General features: G+C 40.1%; 1 protein-coding gene across 2 annotated transcripts in view; it reads left to right on the forward strand.

The window, feature by feature from the left end:
- Positions 1 to 21,000, forward strand: part of LGR4 (leucine rich repeat containing G protein-coupled receptor 4) — a 75,608-nt gene that overhangs the window by 20,975 nt on the left and 33,633 nt on the right. For both annotated transcript variants that reach the window (XM_058806268.1, XM_058806269.1), the window contains exon 2: positions 12,311 to 12,382. In XM_058806268.1, coding sequence (XP_058662251.1) covers positions 12,311 to 12,382 — 72 coding nt within the window. The remainder of the gene's footprint in view (positions 1 to 12,310; positions 12,383 to 21,000) is intronic.

Below are 21,000 nucleotides of genomic sequence, written 5' to 3' on the forward strand. Positions count from 1 at the left end.
GGCAGGCAGCCTGGCTCTCAGGGAAGGAACCAGCAAGAGTTGTGTGTTTTTTCATGAGGCAAAAAGCATACGTGGATTTGGCTTCTTGAAATGAAATAAATAGCTGTGTGAGAAATTGGATAATAACAAAATAATTCCTAGGACTCTGTGTGAAAAGAAATAAAATGGGGTTTGAAGACTCCCTTGATGTCCCTTGTTCAGTCCTATACTATTGAAATAGAAGATGAACCCATGGCTCTTCTCTGAGAGTGTCCTGGCAGATGCTTTGGGCAATTTTCATTTTAATTCATGTCTTAGGAAGCTAAGGTGGATGCTTAACCCATGTCTTCATATATATCTATATATCATGGATCTCAAATCAAGAAGAGAAATGTAGCTGAAACCATCATAACTCTACAGAGCAGGAAGGCTGATGAGGCTGTTTGGGTTCTTGTATTGAGCTACACTCCTTGTCAATAGGCAGCAGCTTTGCCATTTGTTGAAGGCACAGTTTCCTGAGAGAAACACAGGTTGTGTGCTAGCACCCATGAACTCAGCCACATGGGAAACTTTAGGCAGACTTCAATCCTTTAGATGTCATAAAGTAGAAATTACTCTTATGTTAAAATGCTGTGCAGTAATTGATGACCAAAAATGTTCAAAACTTAAGTTTTACATCTTAGCAAAATTGTTTTTCATAATTTTATTTAAGATACCTTGAAAATTACTACATATAAGCATGTTTGGTTCTAAAAAGGTCCTTCCAGGTGCTGCCATGAAGTCTATTTTGGCACTAGGAAGTTGTACTATGTGCTTTTAGTTTTCCCACAGTATAGATATTTTGAGTGCTTTTTGCCAGAAATAGTTTTTAGTTTCATCCAAGTTACGTGTTATATGTGATTGAAAAAAATGCTTAAATGCTAAAGCTGTTGTATATAGGCTTGGACTAACACTTAAATTTTGTCGTGTGGCGTCATTGTATCAGTGACTGTGTTCATACACCAGTTTTGTTTTGCTATTTTTTGGTTTTAGCCTTCTAAAAATGTAGATCTTGCCCAGACTTTTGAGACTCTGGTTGCTTTCAAAACATTGGGCGGGACAGACTAGAACACCAAAATAAACCAAAAAAAAAAGAATAAAATTCAAAGTCCTTATAGCTACTAAAGTTGGCGTTTTTATGGAATTGGATTTATAGCTGTTTATGTTCTCTTTTTGCAGTACAGCAAAAACACACAGAGTGAAGCTGCAACAGGAGGTTTTTATATGAATATATATGTGTGAATTGATATCACAGTTCAGGAACATGGGTAGCTTTAGCCTCCTCCTACCTCGCAGAGATGCAGAAGTGTTCTCCTTTGGACCCAAGACTTGGGAAGCAAAGCAACCCGTGTAAACCCGGGAGATCTCGCTGTGCTGGAGCAAGGCAAGGCGCTGCAGCTGGCTGGGATTTGTGGTGTGAGGCATTTGTTGTTTTGTGTTGCTACGTGGAGAGGGATGTGGTGTCCTTGGAGTCCAAAGGGTGAGTGTGACTCCCCACGCTCCTGCTCGGGCGGGTTGGGGTTTATGGCATTGCCCTTGGAGCTGATCCTGCACTGAAACGTGCCGGGTGGGTGCTGGGGGTTGTGCAGCAGAAACCTGAGACTGGAGGCGGGACAGACAGACGGACCCAGATCTCCTGGAACTGGTTTGGTTACATACTGCCCTCGTGTTCCTGATAAGGGAAAAGGGCTCCAGAACTTCCTCAGCGCTAATGAACGCAACTGTGGCTTGGTCGTGTGGGAAGTGTTGCTGTCGAGTTTTGCAGTATGTTTTAACTTCAACCACAGATATGGATTAAACCTGGAACTGAGAACTCAATAAAGACAAACCAGTTAGCATTGTTGAAAAAATGGCATAGTTAACCTCAGTGACTGGTGATTCCATTGTGGTAAGGACAGTTGATGCAACTGGCAAGGCTACCCTATTTTAACTTAGTTGCTGGTGTAGTGTTAAACTTTATTTACTCGAAACATAACAAATACCCTTCCATTAAGGTCCTTTAGGTTTTCTGTTGTTGATTTTATTACAGGCATGAACGAGCTACATGTGACATTTTTTTCTTAGTGTCTTCTTCAGTACTTTCCTCTCCTGCTACCATAGGAGTCAGTTGCTCCATAAAAGGCAGCTAACACCATCTGATTACAGAAAAAAAAAAATTACAGCCAGGGTATAGTTGGTTGAATTCTTAAATGTGTAACCCGTTGCTGGATTCCCCTCTTCTCTATGTGTGGAGACTTACAGGTTAAAAGAAATAGAAATATTTCTGCTTTCCTTTGCTGGCAATTACAAATAATGTCAAGTCTTGCCAAAAATTGTATTTTATAGTTTTTAGATGCATATTTTTTGAGCTAAGATGATCTTACTTTGTATAAATTATTTTTAAAAGGTCTCAAGTCAGAGGGTTGCTGTGATGTAACCATGCTGAAAGCTTTTCTGTCAGGAGTTTGGCTGATAGCAGGACGTGCAAACTTGTTCCAGATCAGGGATGTGCATGATGTGAGTTCCCTGCTTTTGTCCCTGGACCTTTTTGTGGTCTCACTGGTTATTCACATTTTGTGATGAATGCTCATAGCTACAAGAGGAGTATCGTGGTGCAGATTTGCTCTCAGATTGCTGGATTAGTGTGCCTGTCACATGGTTTGATTTTTTTTTTTTGTACTCAATTCCCTGTCGTTACTGTATTCCTTAGAGTAAATAATTATGAAACTGTGAACAATACATAATTTTACTCTCTGCTGTAAATCATCTCTGTGTAAATCTCTGTATAAAAGGAATACTCCTGCACTGAAAGACATTTTGTTCCCTCCACCAATTTAGACTAAGCCTTTCCTTTAGGCTGTAATCTGCTCTCAAAGTGTGTCTCTTAAAAATTAACTGATGATCATGTTAACTTGCACTATATTCCTATTCCGGGACGGGATCACTTTCATAATAATGCAGTGGAATTTTTTTCTAGGTTAATTCCCTACCATGTGTCAACAAGAGCCATTAACTGTATGTGTGATTGCTTAATGGCTGGCCCGCAGTGACTCAGATACCAGTTCAAAACAGGGCTTTGCGTGCAGGTATTGTTCTCGCCAAGATCTTGATGATGTCTTGACTGGCACATGAATAGGGGTACATTAGAGCTAGTTACTGTGTCTGAAAGAAAGCTAAAACGCCATGGAAGGAGAAAAAACCAGCAACAGGTTGATGTGACACGGGAAGGAGGCAGGAAAATAACTCTAGAGATACGGAGGGCGAAAGAGCGACATGTTACTCCGCTTGCAGGAACAGGCCTGCCTGAAGTTTTGCAGGTTTTCAGTTGCTGCCAGTGATAAAGTTGTAGGTCCTGCTTCAGCAAAATGCTAAAAGCTTACTGAAAGCTACAGGATGTAAATGCTGCTTTTTTTTTTTACATTTTTCAAAAAGGGTTCTGTGTACCACTATTTGCTAAAATTAATGATAATCAAAATCTTCTTTAATAACCAGGGGCGGTGGATGATCTGAAGTTTGATTAATATAAAAAGTTTTAATTATTTCTGAAGTTTGAGTATTATGGAAAGTCAGATCAAGTGCTGTCACTTAGTTTCCAGTTAGAGCCACAGAAAAGTGAATGGAAACGTTGCTTATAAGTCAGAGCATAATTTCTTTCTGCTGCTACCAAATGGAGAGAAGCGACATATCTAGCCAACAAGAAATTGTCAGAACAATCTCCTGTCCTGTTTTCCTGTTAGACAAACAAAAGGGGCAGGGGAACAAGGGTAGTTACTTGGTTTTGGAAAGGTCATGACAGGTGGTAGCTGGGCACAGAACATGGGAGCAGCCTTGGTCGGCTGGAGGGGGCTTCAGGCTCTGTAGGTGACTTTTGTTTTTAGCTTACTTCATGTAGCTCTGCACACTTGTATTCCTTGCCCTGCTGCTTGTTCGGTGCATTTAGGCAGCAAACCCCTGTAGGTGAGGAGTGTCTCCAGCTCTGTGTTTGCACAGCACCAGTCCACTGACGTGTTGAGCAGGGCCCTCAGCTTCTCCGGCAATGCAAACAGCAGGTGATAAGAGCTGGTGCTCATTAGTGAGATAGCACGGGTACTTAGGAAATGGCAGGTGGATTTGCTGCTGGGAACGCAACCTGTGTCTTGCTTAGCCACTCACTGCAGGTACTGACTGAAGCTTTAAATATTTGGATATTTTATTTCTTGTAAGAGTGTTTTTCTGGAAGAATAGGAAAATGAAGCATGCTTGTAAATGATGTCATGTCTCATAGGCTTTCTGTTACTCCAGAATGGCCTGTGAGTACAGAACCAGGTTTGTGTGCCTTTAAGTTTTGGAGGTCTCTGTGTTCTTGTCAGAGGCAATAGAAACATGCTTAAGATTGCTGGGGTGAGATGGAAAAATAAGAAGAAAAATCTGTAATAATTAAAATCTTCCCTTTTGCCATTAACAGCTTTGTTCACATTAAAAGCAACAGAAGATAAGTATGAAAAGGAAAAAATGTGTTGGGACAGGCAGTAAGGATTGGAGATAAGGGATGGTTAATACTGCAGAGTTCTGGCTGGTGGAACACCCAGGGGACCCTTCCCACTGGAAGATGGGCACAGGTAGTTGTGACTGTCAGAAATTGAGAGAGTGCAAACTTTAAATGCAATGCCAGTCTGACACTGGGGTCCTCTCACCATAGAAATGTTAGGTAATAGTATGGATATTACGCTATCATACTACTGCCTTGCAGTAAGAGATGTAGGTAGTAGATAAAAGGTAAGAAATTAATTTCTCAGCATGTTATTTAAACTTTATTTTGAACTCAAACTTCATTGCAAACTCAGACACTTTCCAAGTGTAGTTTGCTCTGTAAACATCATCTTTGCCTGGTATTTCCTTTCTTGCTGTTGATGATTTCTCACTTTTGGGGCTGGCATATCTGTGTGTAATGTGTATCCCTGGATTTTAGCTGCACTCTTTGGATTCCTAGTGCAGGCAGTTACCATTCCAAGCAGTAGTTGTGGTGTGGTGCTGCTTCCAAGAGAATTGTTGGCTTCTTGTCATCAGGAAGATAGAATAAAACAACACTCTACTACCAAATTTGTTTCTTTTTAATTGAATTGAAAATTTCATGCCGATCCTCTAGGCTTTCCATGCTTTCATTACATACTGAATACAATTAAGACATGGGGCAGTATTAATGTGACTTAATTTATTCTGTCCCTTCAGTAGTTTTATCACCATCCTGAAGGAACTGGCTAAATGGGAAAGAAGATCTAAACCAGAGATATAATTCAGTTCCTTCTCTCCCATGAGACTGGCTGCTGAGGGGTGTGATTTGGATGGAAATCACATTGGTTTTCATCATGTGAACATGTTCCTACAAGGAGCTGGGCACTGAATGTATTTCTTCAAGACTGTAGCATTGCAATACAACTTAATATTAGTCTCAGCTTGAGTTTGTCTGATTTCTTTTCTCCCCCTGCCCACTCGCCTTGGCTCCAGTGTCTCTGCCTCTCCCACTGCCACAACACCAGGGAGTTCTCTTGGGTAACACAGACACAGGTTAACACCTGGACAAAACTTGAAGTACTGACCATTGCCATGCATCTGTATAATGGGTCCTTTTTGTTTGTTTCTTTGTGGGGTTTTGTTGTTTTGTTTTTTATTTGTTTCTGATAACTGGTGAAAAGCCGTTGGTCTCGTATGCTAAGAAAAAAAATCTGTGTCACTTTGTCTTTATCCTCACCAGTGTTACTGTAACCAGGTCATGATCCATGTTATCAATGGTCCAAATGGGAAAGGTTGGCTGGTTGCTCCTGGGTACTTCCCAGCATTATGTTGAGGTGTATTTGCAATATCCTGGCTTATTTAATATAGTTGCTAAAAATATGAACAGCCTCAGCTTTTCCTACTGCTGAAACTGGATCATGAAACTACCTGGGGAATTTTATATAAGATGAAGACCTATTACCTAATGGTTTTGTACAAGTAGGTAGGAGGGCTTTATTCAAATACAGATAGCTCTGCCTAAGTAATTTTCTGCATGTTATAATTAAATAACTCAGTGGCAGACGGCCCAGACGTTGGAAAAGACTGAATGGAGCCTACAGTATTACCTGCTATTATCTATCAACAAACAGGTTAAGCTTGCTCAGAGGCAGCATTTTATAGGAATTTAAAGGTGCCTTGTTGAAACATGATCTTTCCTTCAACCAACGCTCCCCTCTCTTTTTCTATCTCCTTCCCTTTCTCTCTTCTTTTCCAAACTTGACAGAATCAAAAAGCCAAAAAGTAGATAGCTATTAATAAAGTACTGGGAAGCACAGGGATGCATATTGATCTTATTTGTTTTAAACCGCCAATCTCAATTTGGTTTTGTTGAGATTTAATTTTGCTTTTCTGTAGCTGGGTATTTCATGGTTTGGCTTAAGGCCTTTTTTACAAAGCAGAGTGTTTTAGGCTATTAGCATGCAGTGCATGGATGTGGTGGGAAGGTGTCTGTGCCCCCAGTTCAGTGCAGAGCCAAGTGTTGAGGGAGGAGAGTGCGAGCTAGGACAGAAAGTGTAACGCTGGCATCTCCTGTGGGTTTTAGGAGACATGCCAACACAACAGAGCTGTGCAGAAAGTTTCTTTGCCTAAGATGTGCACACATTTGGAGGAGATGCAGTTAGAAATGGTAGGTATTGTCTTTACAAAAAAAGAAGACTCTTGCAGCTGAATGTCCCTCGGTTCACAGAGACTGGTGTTGTTTTCCTTTTCAATACCCATCAGTTATTTTGGGTATTGAAAAGGAAAACAGTGCCAGTCTCTGTGCTTATATCTTGGGCTAGTTTATCTATCATTTTGTTGTCCTTTCTGTCCTATAGGAAGTCTATACTTCCCATTTTGTTGTCCCTTTTTGTTGTTGCAACTTTTCTTCTCATGCCAGAATTATCGTCCCACTCCTCCCTGTCCATCACTGCTAGTCATCTGTTCTTTCCAGCCAGTCACGCTCGGGCAGTTGGGGTAAGAGGGAAATCTAGCAGGGCTCAGGCTCCCTTCTGGCAGAGACAGTGCTAAGATGACAGAGAAGGCTACCTGTGCCCGCAGGAGACACTGGGACATGCTGTGCTTTGCATCTAATGCTCTTTTGTCTGATGCCACTTATGAAAGCTGTGATTGAAGCTGCTATTTGAAGATGAGAGTTTCTGTTTGTAAAATATGAGAGAATCAGTAAGTTGCCATCCAAGAGACAAAGTATTGCTGCTCATCCTGAAGCGTGGGGATGTTTGACTTTGGTTAGTGGTAAAATCAACAATCCTTGGGAAAAAAAAATAAATCCAAGTAACTAAAACCTCACATCAGGAGCTGGAATTCTTGCAGAAGGAGTTTAATAAAAAGTTTAAGTGCCTTATGTTTTCTAGTTCAGTTCTGAAGTCTCCACTGCTGGTTGATCTAAAAGTGATTCAATATTTGGCATTATGCAAGATGAGATTGTCTTTTACTATGTCCAGCAAAGCTGCTTTTCCTCTTCCAAGGAAAATGGACACAGCAGCTTTAAATGGGGAAAACCCAACAGTTTCATGTTCATAAGAACACAGAAACCTCATTTGATGCCTGTTTTCAGCAAGAGGGAGGGTTTCATTGCTTTTAACATGATTGCCAGTTAGTATAAGTATTTTTAATGACTTCAAGTGTTTCTGTGTTAGGTGAAAGCAGGAAACTGCTAAACTCAGCTGGAAGTGAATATTCAAGTAGTTGTCAGAATAAACTGGAATGATCTATCTGAGCAGGCTGGAGACAACAAATGAGTGCTGGAGTGCCTTGGCTTGACTTTTCACCTTTTGCCTGTAAAAATGAATCTCTGCAGTATCTGGGCTGGTGAAAGAACATTCACAGCTACAAGCTACTGTTTTAGTTAGTTTTATTCTTTTCTGTAGTACCTTCTTGGAAGAAGGACAGAGCTTCTGTTGGAGTGTAAGGTGCCTTATGTATCATTCAAAACTGCAGCCGTGGCACTATAGGAGGCGGTGCAACTGTTTATTTTCTGTGTTACATCTCTCCTCCCTGAAATGGACATCAACTATAAATATAAGGCTGTGATTCATGTTATCCCCTGAGACGCTGTCTCTTGCTAAAGAGGTTACCACCTTTGGCAGCTCATATTTTAGTTTCAATGCCAGCCTCTTGGCCATCCTTTTAGTTTCAGTGCCAGCTTCTTTGCCCCATCATGCCCTTCAGTGTTTCCAGGAATGGGGCATCTGCCACCTCTGCCTTGGTCATGTTGTCAATAAGTGAGGAGTTAAGTTAGCCTGGCTCTTTAGGACAGATAAACCCAGTTCATGGCTGCCTGGTGAAAGGTACAGGTCTACCCATGGTTCTCCTTTTTCCTGATGAATCTGCAGTGTAAACCGTGGTATTACCATCATCTTAACTCTCTTTGAGCTGTTGTGTATGTTTTGCACTTCCTGGGGAAAAGGAACTTGGTAAAAATTTCAGCTTTTCAGCAAGGTATTGTGATAAGCAGTCCCTGAAGATTCATGTGATAAAGACAATCACAGTTGATATTTCTGTCTGTCCCAAGCATAAATGTGGGTCTGAGCTTAAAATTAAGGCACAGGTGTAGTTTGCTGGGCTGACAGACCATACTGGGGACTTGTTGGAGGAACAAGAAAACTGTGACAAGCCTTTTAGATACAGAGTCTGAACTAGAGTTAACCAATTTAGGGCAAACATATGGGGGTTTTGGTGTTTTATTTGTTGGGAGTTCTGTGTGTTTGGTGGCGGTTCAAAGGTTTCCAGGTGTTGTGCTGCTTTTAGGGCACTTAGATCTGGATGTAGGAACCCAATCCATAGTAGGTCTTCCAACCTAGTCCTGCTGAAAAGGAGCTTCAGGCAGCTGCTGGCATGGTCCTTCTGTTGTGTGATAGCATCACTCCCATGAAAACTGCTAGGGCTTGGGATAGTACTGCTAATGTTCTTTTATTCATTCTAAGGAACTTTTTAAAATATATTAGCATCCTAAATGATTTCTGGGTTTATATTCCCAAGGGATTCTTAGGAGAGAAACAGGTGGTGTATGACAGCTTCTCAGTGGAGATTTCTTTGACATGTCAATGGACATACTAATATTTATCTTTATGAAATAGACAGCCTTCTTGCATAGACTGATCCCTTTTTTTTTTCTTTTAAAGTTTAGGAGTAGTAAAATGACTATTTCTAAAATGCAAACAGTAGAAACTTAGCAAGGGCTATTTTTGTTTTGGACTGTGGTTTTGGCACAATAATGACAAAAATATTTGTCATCATTTTGTTATAGTATATTGTGCTCTGCCATTTTTGTTGCAATTCTTCTATTAATTATGTGTTATTAAGAGTATCTTCCCAAATTAACTAGGTAAACTTTATAGAGACTAGTTATTAAGTAATCTAATTTTAGTGTCATGGGTGTTCCTAATATTGTTTGAAAATTCTTGGTCATGAACTACTTAATATTTTATTACCAGTGTATAGTGCTTGTGAACTCATTCTTTGAGGAGATTCTGTAGAGTGAAATGAAAAGAAAAAAAAAATTATATGTATCAGCAAAGCTGCTTTTACATAGTGTTCTTCATTAAACAAGAATTGTTTTAAGACTTGTATGATGATCATTAGGAGACTTTCAGAGCTGGTGCTTGGATATAGCCCAAAGTTTGCAAATCAGTGCTATAATGACTGACTTATTTATTTAGTAAGAATTACTACCACATGTAATGAAGGCAAATGCAGTAACTTTGTAAAAATTCCAGTTTTTTAGCAAGGCATCATGATAAGCAGTCCCTGAAGATTCATGTGATAAAGACAGTCACAGTTGATATTTCTGTCTGGATTTTTTACAAATTCAGCTTCACTGAAAATAGATTTCTGTAGAATTTGAGAATGTTGATGATGGTTCTCATTATTAAAGCAATCTGTTTCATGCTTACATCCAAAGAATCTACTTCCCAAATTAAAACTGTAGAGCCTAATTCTTGAAGCTCCAGGGAAAAACCATTTTTAGTTAATGTCAGATTCCAGAGAAAGCCAAAATTGCTTTGAATTGGGATGTCAACCATTCTGTGTGTCTGCATGGTTTCCATTGACTTTGTTTAGGATTGCATAGGGCACTTCTGAAACTGGGCATTTATAGCTCTGGAAATTTCAAGACCATTGCTTTCAGCTGTCAAAGAGCAACAAATTTGTGTGCAGCCGCAGTCTTTGCCCAAGTGATGCCTAAGCATTCACACAGTGCTTTCTGATGCTATGTGCTGTTGGCTTATTTCTGCTCCCACTATTTATTGTGGTGCATGTGACAGTAGAGTTTTATATCACCTGGAGTGTTTTTTCAGAGATGGGATTTTCTTACACAGGTTACTGGTTCTTAAGATTAGGGTCTGCACTCTCTTCTTACTCTTCTGCCCTATTCATAAATGCTTCCCAGCTGATAGCAAAAGTGGATTTGCAGCTCTCTAAAAAGGAGAGGACAAGCCTGGATGTGTGAAATGTGTGTATTTATGAGAATTTGGAAAATGAGGAGAATAGATGTTGCAGTCTCCCATGGAGCAGACAGATGACAGGTCATGTACCTGATACATTTATTTACTTTCCTGCACAAGAATAAAAACATCCTCAACAGCAACATTTTACTGTGACCAGGCTGCTGCCAAGGCACAAAACACTGCTTGAAGTGTGTGGGCTGTCGAGTCTGGAGATGAAACATCTGCAGTTCAGCTCCTTCTGGAGCTTGGTGAAAGGAGGCTTTTGTACCATAGTGGATTTGTTTTGGCTCTTGTCACAGCTGGGTTTGTTTAGTATGTGCTGAACCTTATTTTGATGCTCTTGAGTTAGGTTAGTATACTATGAGCAGCTGCTGAGGAGCAATCTCTTAGTTTATGCTGAGAAGTGAGAAATGAAGGTTTTGGACTACTATAACATTTATTTCAGAGAAATGGCTGTCTCTGGGTTTAGTGTAAGAGGGCAGTTTTAGAGGAATGGCTGTCTCTGGGTTTAGTGTGAGTGCAGTTTTACAGGAATGCCTGTCTCTGGATTTAGTGTAAGAGGGCAGTTTTAGAGGAATGCCTGTCTCTGGATTTGGTGTAAGCACATTTTTACAGGAATGGCTGTGCTGTCTGGATTTAGTGTAAGAGGGCAGTTTTCACACTGGCAGCACCTGAGGGTCTCTGCTGCACAGGTGGTGTAGCAGATCAGCTGCCTGTCACTTGTTAATGTCAGGGAGGAGCTTCAGTGGTACTTGTTGGTCATTATTGAGATAAAAGGAGAGTTTGGGTTTGTTTTTATTTGAATTGTGGAGAGGTGACATGTAGGCATTATAGAACAACGGGGAAGACAGCAAGCAGGGAAGGCCCTCCTGACAAGTGTTACTGAATTGCTTATTAACTACATCCTGAAAAAAACCAAACCAGTGACCGAGTGGAAGGTAAGAACTTGGATTATGTCATGAATTGTTACACAGCTAGTTTAATTATCAAACCAAATTGTTTTTATGCTGCTTTTATTCACATTGAGCAATAACTTGCTTTAGGAGTGGATTATCTGTGATCGTTGTGTAGTTGTGAAGTGAGGTGATGGCACCAAGTTTGCCACTTAGTACTGCTTTGTAAAGAAAAGAGCTGAGCAGGTCCACATACCAATCATGTAAGCACTTGCTGCCAGCTTCCCTCTGCTTATGGACTGAGAATGAAATCTGATTAAAACTATTACCTCGAGGACTTTATAAGTTTTGTAGAAGGAAAACAAAAGAAAACAATAAAAGACTGTGGTAGAGCTAGGACATGTTTCTGCTATTCTTGCCAGTTGTTCGAGAAGTGCTGTTTGCCAGAAGCTATTTATTAAGTCCTAATGCATGTATTATTTTTTTTAAAGACAGTGTGGGATGAAAATTTGCGTGGTGGGTGGTCACAATATTTTTTTTTCATATGCTTGTGGTTTTAGAGTATTCTTAATCATCTGAGTTAAAACTGTATACAAGTGTAAGTTGGTAAAAATTAGTACTGTAGATAACAGTACTGTAGAGCCTCTTCCATGCATGCCTTCCCTGTAGTTTCACAGTAATTATTTTTGTTTAGAGGTGTTGGAAAACTTTGTTTTGTCAACTTCCCATTTTATAGGCCTTTGCTGCAACCTGATTCTCAAATTACAGTGACTTGAAAGTTCAGCATGCAAATTTATGGAAAGAGATATTTACTCTGTGATACTACAGTAGTTTTTTTTCTGTTACTGTACTGTCTGATGAGACTTTCTTTTTTGTATCCTTCTCATAGGATGTAAAAATCCTTTCCTGGTTATTAATGCATCTGTATTTGTTCTTTTCCAGAGATATCAGCATGAATAACATCACGAGACTACCAGAAGATGCCTTCAAGAACTTTCCCTACTTGGAAGAGCTGTAAGTATTCTACGCATGTTAAAGTTTTGCTGCAACATCATATGGCTGTATAAAGTGGAAGGTGGGTGGAGAAACACTGTTAAGTTGAGCTGTGAACAGAAAAAGCAATTATACTTTAAAAATATAATCTTGTACGTGTTTGGAAATCAGGACAGTAAATGCTACTTACAAGGGACTTTTTATAGTGATTATTTTAATCATGGCTAGAGTGATGACACATACTAATTACAGTGTTATCCAAAGATAACACAAGAGTTGTGTAATTACCATTGTTTCTGAAGGAGCTACAGTATAGCTGTTGCATAAGTTCCATAAAATAGGTGTTGCTTCATTTACTGAGCTGCTGGCTTCCATTGTCCTTGTAGGCTGCAGATGCAATGCTCACAAGCCCATCCTGACCTATATCAGAAGTTCTTTGGTACAGGGCTGTTGGAATAAATGTTGCTTCTTTTTTTTTAATTTCTCTGGCAGAAATTTTTTCCCACTTCCCACCTTCCTTTTGTCCTATTCTCATTTTAGCTTTCTTTTTTATGTTTTACTTGCCTGCTACTTGGATTTCTGAATCCTTGACCTCATGTGCTCAATATTTTGCTGAAGTCTTAGCGAAGATGCCTTGGCAAAGCTGAAGCATGCTTTCAACAGCATTGTCCTTAATTAGGTTGGGTTTCAGAGTCAGTACACAGGTTTGACATTCACTTACTGCTTTAAGTACTGTTGGGTGGCACGTGCTTTCTGTGTGCCTTAGAGTTTCCTTATCTGTGAAGAGAGGGTGAGGGTAATGGTTCAACCTGTGCAAGAGAGCTTTGAGAACTTCCAGTACTAAGCAACAGATAAGACAAAGCCCCTGCAATTTGCTTGCCTCTCCTATATTTTCAGTGACAAAGTAGGATTTCTTTTATTAAAGAGCATTTAAAATACAAATTAAAGCTGTCTCTATTTGTGACTTTGGCAAGATAGGACTGTGAATGCTGCTGCGTTGAGAGGTTTTTCAGTAAATCACCTCAGGGAAAGAACAGTTTTCCTAAAGGCACTACCCTTATGAGCTAGGCAAGTGTTCTTCTGACTTCATAAAGAAGGAAACAAATAAAGAATGAAAACCATTTGTAGAGGGCAAAAGACTAAATGAACCCTGTAGCAAAACTGCAGATAAAGCCCTGAACCCTTTGACTCTGGTTATCTGTTATAACCAGTACAACCACTGCACCTCACTGGAGCAAAGATACTGAGAAATTGGTAAGAGATGGATTGCTTGCTTCTGAAGAAAGATTTGGGTTCCTGAAGGTTGCTTCTTTGCACTTCTCCCTCACTAGTTACTCTAATAAGGTGTTCCACCTCTCCTTAGAATTTTGGTCTCTCTTACACCCTGATAATGTAGCACTAATTACTAATGCACCTAAATAACTCCATTTTACCTGGTTCTTAAATAGTTTTGACTCAGGTCAGTACAACTGTGAAGTGCAGTTGAGTTGATTTATGCCAGAGAAATTGTGTGTGATATATCTCATTTCATGTTTAACAGGTTCTGGTTTATTCCCTCTGATTTAAAGTATTGCTTGTATCTGTGATATAGGCAAGAATGCTTTATGTAGAAAAATAGATTTTCAGATGGTGCTTTTGTGTAATTGACAGAATTTAAGAAAGGCTCTATGGCATGAGTAGTCAGCTGGAAAAAAAAGAGTGGCCTAGGAAGGCTTGGTTGGCTTCAGAATATATACTAGCAAACATTCCATATGTGCTTTATAATATGTGATTCTGTATGTCTGTATGTTTTGTTAGACTAGATCTGTAGCCCACTTTTTAAATTTTAATTCTTTGTAAGCATGTTTCACACAAGAAGTTGAAAAGCCCAAACAAGTCTGTTTTTCCAACTTCGATGACTGTGGGAGACTTCATTTTCTTTCCCCAATAAGTAATTAAGCAATAAAACCTAATGGGTGGGTGTTATTGTGTAACTTCATAAACCTTGGGGTGCGTCAGGAGATAAAGAGGAAGGGCAGAGCCTTCGGCCCTCATCTGTTGTGCTTATTGCCTGAGTGGCCATTTGCTACATGTACCTCATTGTCCCCCTAAATTCCAGGTGTTCAGTTTAAAAAAAATAGGCTAGCATTAAGCTCAGAATTATGTGTGAACACCAAGAAGCTTTAAATCATTCTTAGCATGCTTACTTGATGTGTTAAAGCAACTTCTGGGAAAAAAAAACCAAAACAAAAACACAATTCCAAATTCCCTTGTTTCAGTTCAAGTTATTCTTAAATGGGAATATAATGAAGTAAGTTCAAACGAAACAGCTTTCCTCCTTAATAGAAATGTCCAGCAGCAGATATGACAGGTTTCTGTTTTGTTCTCCCTGTTCCCTTTTCTCTATGGGAAAGGGTACAAAAATGTTTCATTCTTTAATTTTGCTGGTTATGAGCAGGAGCAACTGAACTCTCATACTTCCTTCTGTACAACCACAGTTTTTCCTTTATATGATTGTCACAGTTTTTTCCTGGCTTTTATTTGTAGCTGAACAGGTCCAAATTCTGACTGCCAGGCCCCAGCAAATTTTTGCTTTTTTTGCTTTTCCAGCGCGCTAACCTGGGAGTTAGTGTCCATGCCAAAGAAAAGTGATTTAAAGAAAAGACTTAAAGTGGTGTTGGAATGTGTGCTAAAAGTGACTTTTCATTGAGAAATTCTCCCAAGAATTACACTAAAGAAAATGAAAATCCCACAAACTAATGGGAATGCAGTAAGTACCCACACCAGCACGCAGTCTAGTGGGTCTCCATCAAGGAGACAGCCCCAGACACCTTTATCTTCATACCATGCCATAGCCCTGCCACTGTCAAATGCTGTGTTCAGTTAGCCCTTGGCAGAGTTGGCTAATTAATGTTGCAAAATAGTATCATAGAATTTAATGGAATGGAAATAGGAGACAATTAGAATGTATTATTTAGGCAACTGAGTTACATGTATGGAGAGGCTGAGATTAAAATGTTCAGTAGGAGCCATTTGAAATGGGGGTTGTCATTTCTTCAATGAAATTATTTGGTAGTCTGCAGAGGCTTCAGAGGATCATTTTCCAAATCCTGAAAAGAACACTAGTGGAAGAAGCAGAGCACCAGACTTGGAAAAGCTGGCAGCTCAATTCAGAAGTACCTTCTGCATCACCAAAGATAATTGGGTGCTTCAATCATGCATCCCAGGCTGGTTTCAGATGTTCTGGATTATCCAAGACACCTGCGCCAGACTGACAGGTGTGACACAGATGGGAAACCAGTGGGTGCTGTGAATGGCAGTTTTGGGGCCAGGTGGAAGAGGACATCTGGAGCAGCACTAAATGGCCATGTTAGGGCAACTGACTCCCCAGCAAAGACCAAATTTGCAGGAGCAATCTGGGATTTTGTAACTTTGAGGTGATGCGCTATGGCAGCATTGCTCCCATCACAGGTACAAGCCAAGGGCTTTGGCCTTGTGCAGGGACAGGATGTGCCCGTTGGGTTGAGTGCTCCATTCACAGCCCTGTTCCCAGGGTCATCACGCGCGTCCCCGCAGCACACTCACCAGATGGCAGCAGGAATGAGCATTGTTTATAAATGTTACACAAATTCTCCCTGTCTGTGTAACTGATACCCATCTGGAAGTCATTTGCAAACTATTGGAATGGCAATGGTCAGAGTCAGGGAGAAGCAGACCACCAAGGGTTTTGCCTTAGCAGCTAATGATGTGTATTCTTCAGAAAATGCTAACATAAACATGCCGGAGCCTTAAACATGATATGGAAACTAAAAATTCTTGAAGAACTTGGCTGCGGTTTTCTAACCACACCTGAAGTATTTATAGAAAGCTAGAAGAGGAAAATATAACTAGATAATGCAGTGTTTTTAGAAAGTAGAAACCATTTTCTGGTGTGAATTTTTAACTAGAATATCCAGGTTGTGTTATGTTTTGATGGCCTTTTTAAAAGGTGGCAGTCCCTTCCAATATGTAAAGTTATCTAAAGTAGTATGAAGAATTTTACACTTTATTTGTGAATTATCTACTAGATTTAATTAAAAAGTCAGTCTCTTATTGAGGAAGGCAAAATTAAAATTATTTTTATTCTTGGCCAGTTTTCTAGTCTGTCTTCAGAAACTTGAACCACTCCAATAATGCAAAAGTATCTTTGACTTAATGACCTTTTAAGCTTGTTTTGATTTCCACTCTTAACCCTTTAGAATGTTGTGATTTTGTTTGCCCTGCACTCATGGGCAAGATTTAGATGATCAGCTTTGAGCTGTGTGTCTGCTGGTCCATGTGAGAAGCAGAGGACTACAATCTGTTCCTTGTCTGTCTGTGGGTTACTTGTGACAGAAAGATGTGATTGTCCAAAGGGAACACCGGTAATTTCCCAGCCAGTCAGCCCTGAGCTTCTTCTGCAGGGGTCAGGGAGGAGGGTGCTCTCCACTCTTGGGCTGTTGGGTTTAAAAACCATATCACAGCCAGTAATGCTGCAAGGAAAGGAATCCTTCCTGAAAGCACCAACAGACACCAGGGCTCAGTCAACTTCCAGATGTGTACAGATACCAAGATCTGTTGTGGTTTTGTTTTTTGCTCATACATGATATGCAATAGTCTCTCTCCTGTGATGCTACCTTCAGATACTGTTTGTTTTTATCAGGCAAGGGCAAAACTTTCTTATTTAATGGCTGGTTGAAAATAGTTGGGGAAATAAGTAATAAAAGGAAGAGTTAGGTCAGTAAAAGTCTTCTCTTTTCTGAAACACAATGCTAATCTACTTTTTGAGAAATGAATAAACAGTGAACAAGAGACCACACACGTGCAACTAATTTTTGCAAGAAAATAAATAGTGTGACTGAGTATTTGCTTGACTATTTAATTATATCCATGTTGATTACAAGTCTTAAGAGGTCTTGCTTAAATATCTCCAGAGTCTCTGCTCATGGCTTTTAGTTGACAAAGTATATTTTAGGAACATAAGGAATAATTAAAATGTATACTAGCAGTGAAAATGAGGTGGCTTTTTGCCATAAGGTTGTAATCAGGAAGTGTCTGCAAGGGAGATGTCTAGAGTTATTTTCCCTCTTGACTGCAGCTGAAGATGACCACCTGGCTGAAATGCCACAGCTGCTTATTTTTGTAGTATCTGTTTCAGTGTGTAATTTAGATGGTACCCTTCCTCCTAATTTCTCAGTCAGCACCAAGTGGTATCATTGCTGGACAGGGAGAGTGAGTATTGTGTCTTTTTATTACCTGGATTTAAGAGTAGGACATGTCTTGGAGCTATGCCAAGGCTCAGCTGTTAGTTCAAGTGGCTGTGTCTTTTCTCACCTGGCTGTGTAACATTTGGTGGAAAAGCTTGCCTTGTCCTTCAGTGCTAGGTCTTTCAAGAACAGTATTTTCAAGGTAGTGTGTGAATGTTGATGAGATGGTGCCATTCTTTTCTCTTTCATGTATGTGAGAAATCCCAAGGTTTATAGTTAGAAACTGGAGGTGAAGGACTTGCTTTGAGTAGAAAAGGTAAGAATGAATGTTCATGTTGTCCTGATGCCTTGTGTTAGCTCACATGTGATAACAAAAACTGTGGTTAAACATCCTCTTATAAAACGGGCTGGCACAATTGGAGGCATTACTGCCCCATTGTGGAAACCCAGGGCACTGGGAATATTCCTCTCTCTGCTCTGGGGTACCCTGACCCCTAGGGCAGCACTGACTTTGACCCTCATTCATGGAGAAAGTTTCCCAGACTTCAAGATAGACTGGAATCCACAAAAGTGTGAAATAGATTATAGAGAGCAGTGTAGGTGTATCACTTGGTGAGAAATACAGGTTTTGGGATTTGTAGTATGCTGTGGATGGAAGCAAGATGGAGGGCACAGGGTGCTGTCCTGGGTTTCTCCTTCATGCTTCTTCTTCCTCCTTCTTTATGGGTTTGGGTGGCATTTGGTAATTGGGCAGAAAAGTCCCCATTGCAGCTCTTTGGGATCAGTTATTGGATTAAAAGGGAAAATAATCCAGGTGTCAATCCTTAATTGGATAGTTTAGTCTTAAAAGATCTTGTACCAAGAGATTGTTGGCCATTTTGTGCCTTCTGATGGAAAGCTGCAGAACTCAGTAGTGAGACTGTTTTACTGATAAGGAATAATAAACACCTGAGTCTGAACATGAGCTACTGTCTCAAGTGCCTTCAATCCTGACCCAGAGAAACCCACAACTGGAACCCCTACACCCCAACTCTGTCCATTCAGCCCCACCAGCAGAGTCTGAAGAACAGGCAGAGATCTTTCTCCAGCTGCTTTTTTACGAAGGCAGCCAGTGTAGATACCAGCTGTTGGTTCCTCAAAAAGAGCCATATGACTCAGGTTGGAAGCCAGTGAGTGCCCTTCATCGATCTACCAGCTCTGAGTATTTGGACAGCTGCAGGAGGTGATTTCCTCAGTTGATTCAGCTTGAATTCCAAGAGGTAAAATGTTAGTGAATAAAATGCAAGGGGTAGGTTTCTCGTGTGGTAGCAAGTTAAAAGCCTAACTTGACCAGCCTGCTCACATTAGGAATGCTCGCTGCCTTGTGTGCCCTGCTTTACAAAGCTAGCAGCGTGTTGTAACTTGCCCCTTCAAATTCTAGTCAAGACAAACCTTTAGGCAAAGACTCCCAAGTAGAATTAACCACAGTCAGCTAAGATATTTTTAAACATCACTTACTTGGTCTGCATTAAATGCTAAATGATGTTTCAAAACATGTTGGCCAACCTGTGTTTAATTAGTGTTTTTTTATCTCTGGGAGTCCTTAATCAATTTGGTTCTGGATGAGTTTTAGTCCTGCTGATACAAGGATATTTCTGTAGCTTAGAAGATTCTTGCTCTGCTTGACAGCTGCATGTTTTTTCCTGTTTGTGGGGATAGATGCTAGTAGGTTGAGTAAATTCCATTGTTTTTTGGAAGATGAGGAAGTTCTTTCTTTCCAGTTTCTGTTTCTACATGTTAATTTCCAAAGTTGACATGGTTGTATATAAGGATCCCAAGACTGGTTATTCTGCTGCAAGTACTTTTAGAGGACAACAAAACAGTTTCCTTGGCTATAGTTGGTTTTTTTGAGTTTCATTGTTCTGCTCACATGGCACGCACACAGCAGCTGGCTTAGCTGAATGGCCTGAAGGCTGAACTTTGCCGTGTTACACTTCAAGACCAGTCTTACAAGCCTTATTTATTATGCTGCCTGAGTTGCCAGGCTGGGCCTGTCTGAAGGTATAAAGCAGATAAGAAACTTCTGGAGGCTGAGCAGTAACTTGAGAAGCTCTTAAGCTCTCTCTCTCCAAGTACAGATCTCCAAATGGTGCTGGTGCCATGCAGTCCTCCCTGCTTCTCCTTTCAGTTTCAGAAACTGGAGCGTGGAACAAAAGGGGGTGTGTGTGTGTGATATCAAGTAGCCAGTTTGAGGCCAGGGTCTCAAGACTCATCACATGGGCTCTGAAAACCTTAGACAAAAAAGGAGAAAAAAATAAATCCTGTGTGTTGAAGGTGAATGCCTTATCCTCTGAGAAAGTAAGTGGGTATTTGCTGTCATCACAGTTTCATCGCAGTATGATGCTGTGTGTTACCATGAGATGTGGTGATGCCAATCTTTTAGCTCCTTTCCTCGCCTCTGCTTGGATGTTTGTGTTCTTGTATTTTTTTGTTAGTACAGAGGTATTCCTGGCTAATTAGCTTTGGCAGATGTTCTGGCACAGAAATAGTAACCAGATTCCTATGAAGTCATTTTTCCTACCCTTCTTATAGAAAAGTAAATTTCTAGATGATTCTGTTAAAATATTTGGTTTTATTTTAGCTGGAAAAAGCTAACAGTCAACCTAAGCTGAATCAAAGAATCATACTGAAAATTACCTCAATTTCTCTAAGGTCATTAATTGTGAAGGTGACTGTATAACCTGTGTTTTGCATTTGCCCAATATGCATCTGAAGTGATTGGAAAACCAGTAACAAAAGTTTAATCGCCAAATACATGTAGACTTAAACTACTTTGCCATTTTGCAGTGTCACTTGCTAGATGCATGGTCATTCAAAGATTTCGTGCCTGGATAGGAGACAAGGCTGTATGAACAGACCAAAGCAACTTTGAGGATTTGCTGTATCAGCAGCAATTTTTTCACACTCTCTTGTCTGACTATTAACATATTGATGATCTTGGAAACCTTCTGAGCTCTGGATAGCACTATCTGCTAAAATCACAAATCTGTAGTTAGTGGAGTTGTTGCATCCCAGTTGATCAAACCCAAACTTGGTGGCTTCCATCTCTGTCTCTGCTGTGCAGACTAGGTAAGTGAAATGCATTATTACCTGAGTGTTGAGATGGCTATCAACAGAAAAGTCTATCTGGCCTATGGTAAAGAAAAGCAAAGTTACCACAACATAGTACAAGATGTGCAAAGACAAATAGGGAGAGGAGAATGCATTTTATAAAACTTTTTCTGCATTTTGCTTTGGAGGTGAGAGGTAACAAAATTGCTTTCTGCAACAACTCAGCATTTCTGCTGCACACTAGGTGTTAACCAGTTTTCTAGATACCATGCTATTGTTGCTTATGTTTACAACAAATATGTCCATGTTAAAAAATTTATGCAAACTTCTGAGGATTTTTGCTGC

This window comes from Ammospiza caudacuta, chromosome 6, assembly GCF_027887145.1.
Source record: "Ammospiza caudacuta isolate bAmmCau1 chromosome 6, bAmmCau1.pri, whole genome shotgun sequence".
In the NCBI taxonomy this organism is placed as follows: Eukaryota; Metazoa; Chordata; class Aves; order Passeriformes; family Passerellidae; genus Ammospiza; species Ammospiza caudacuta.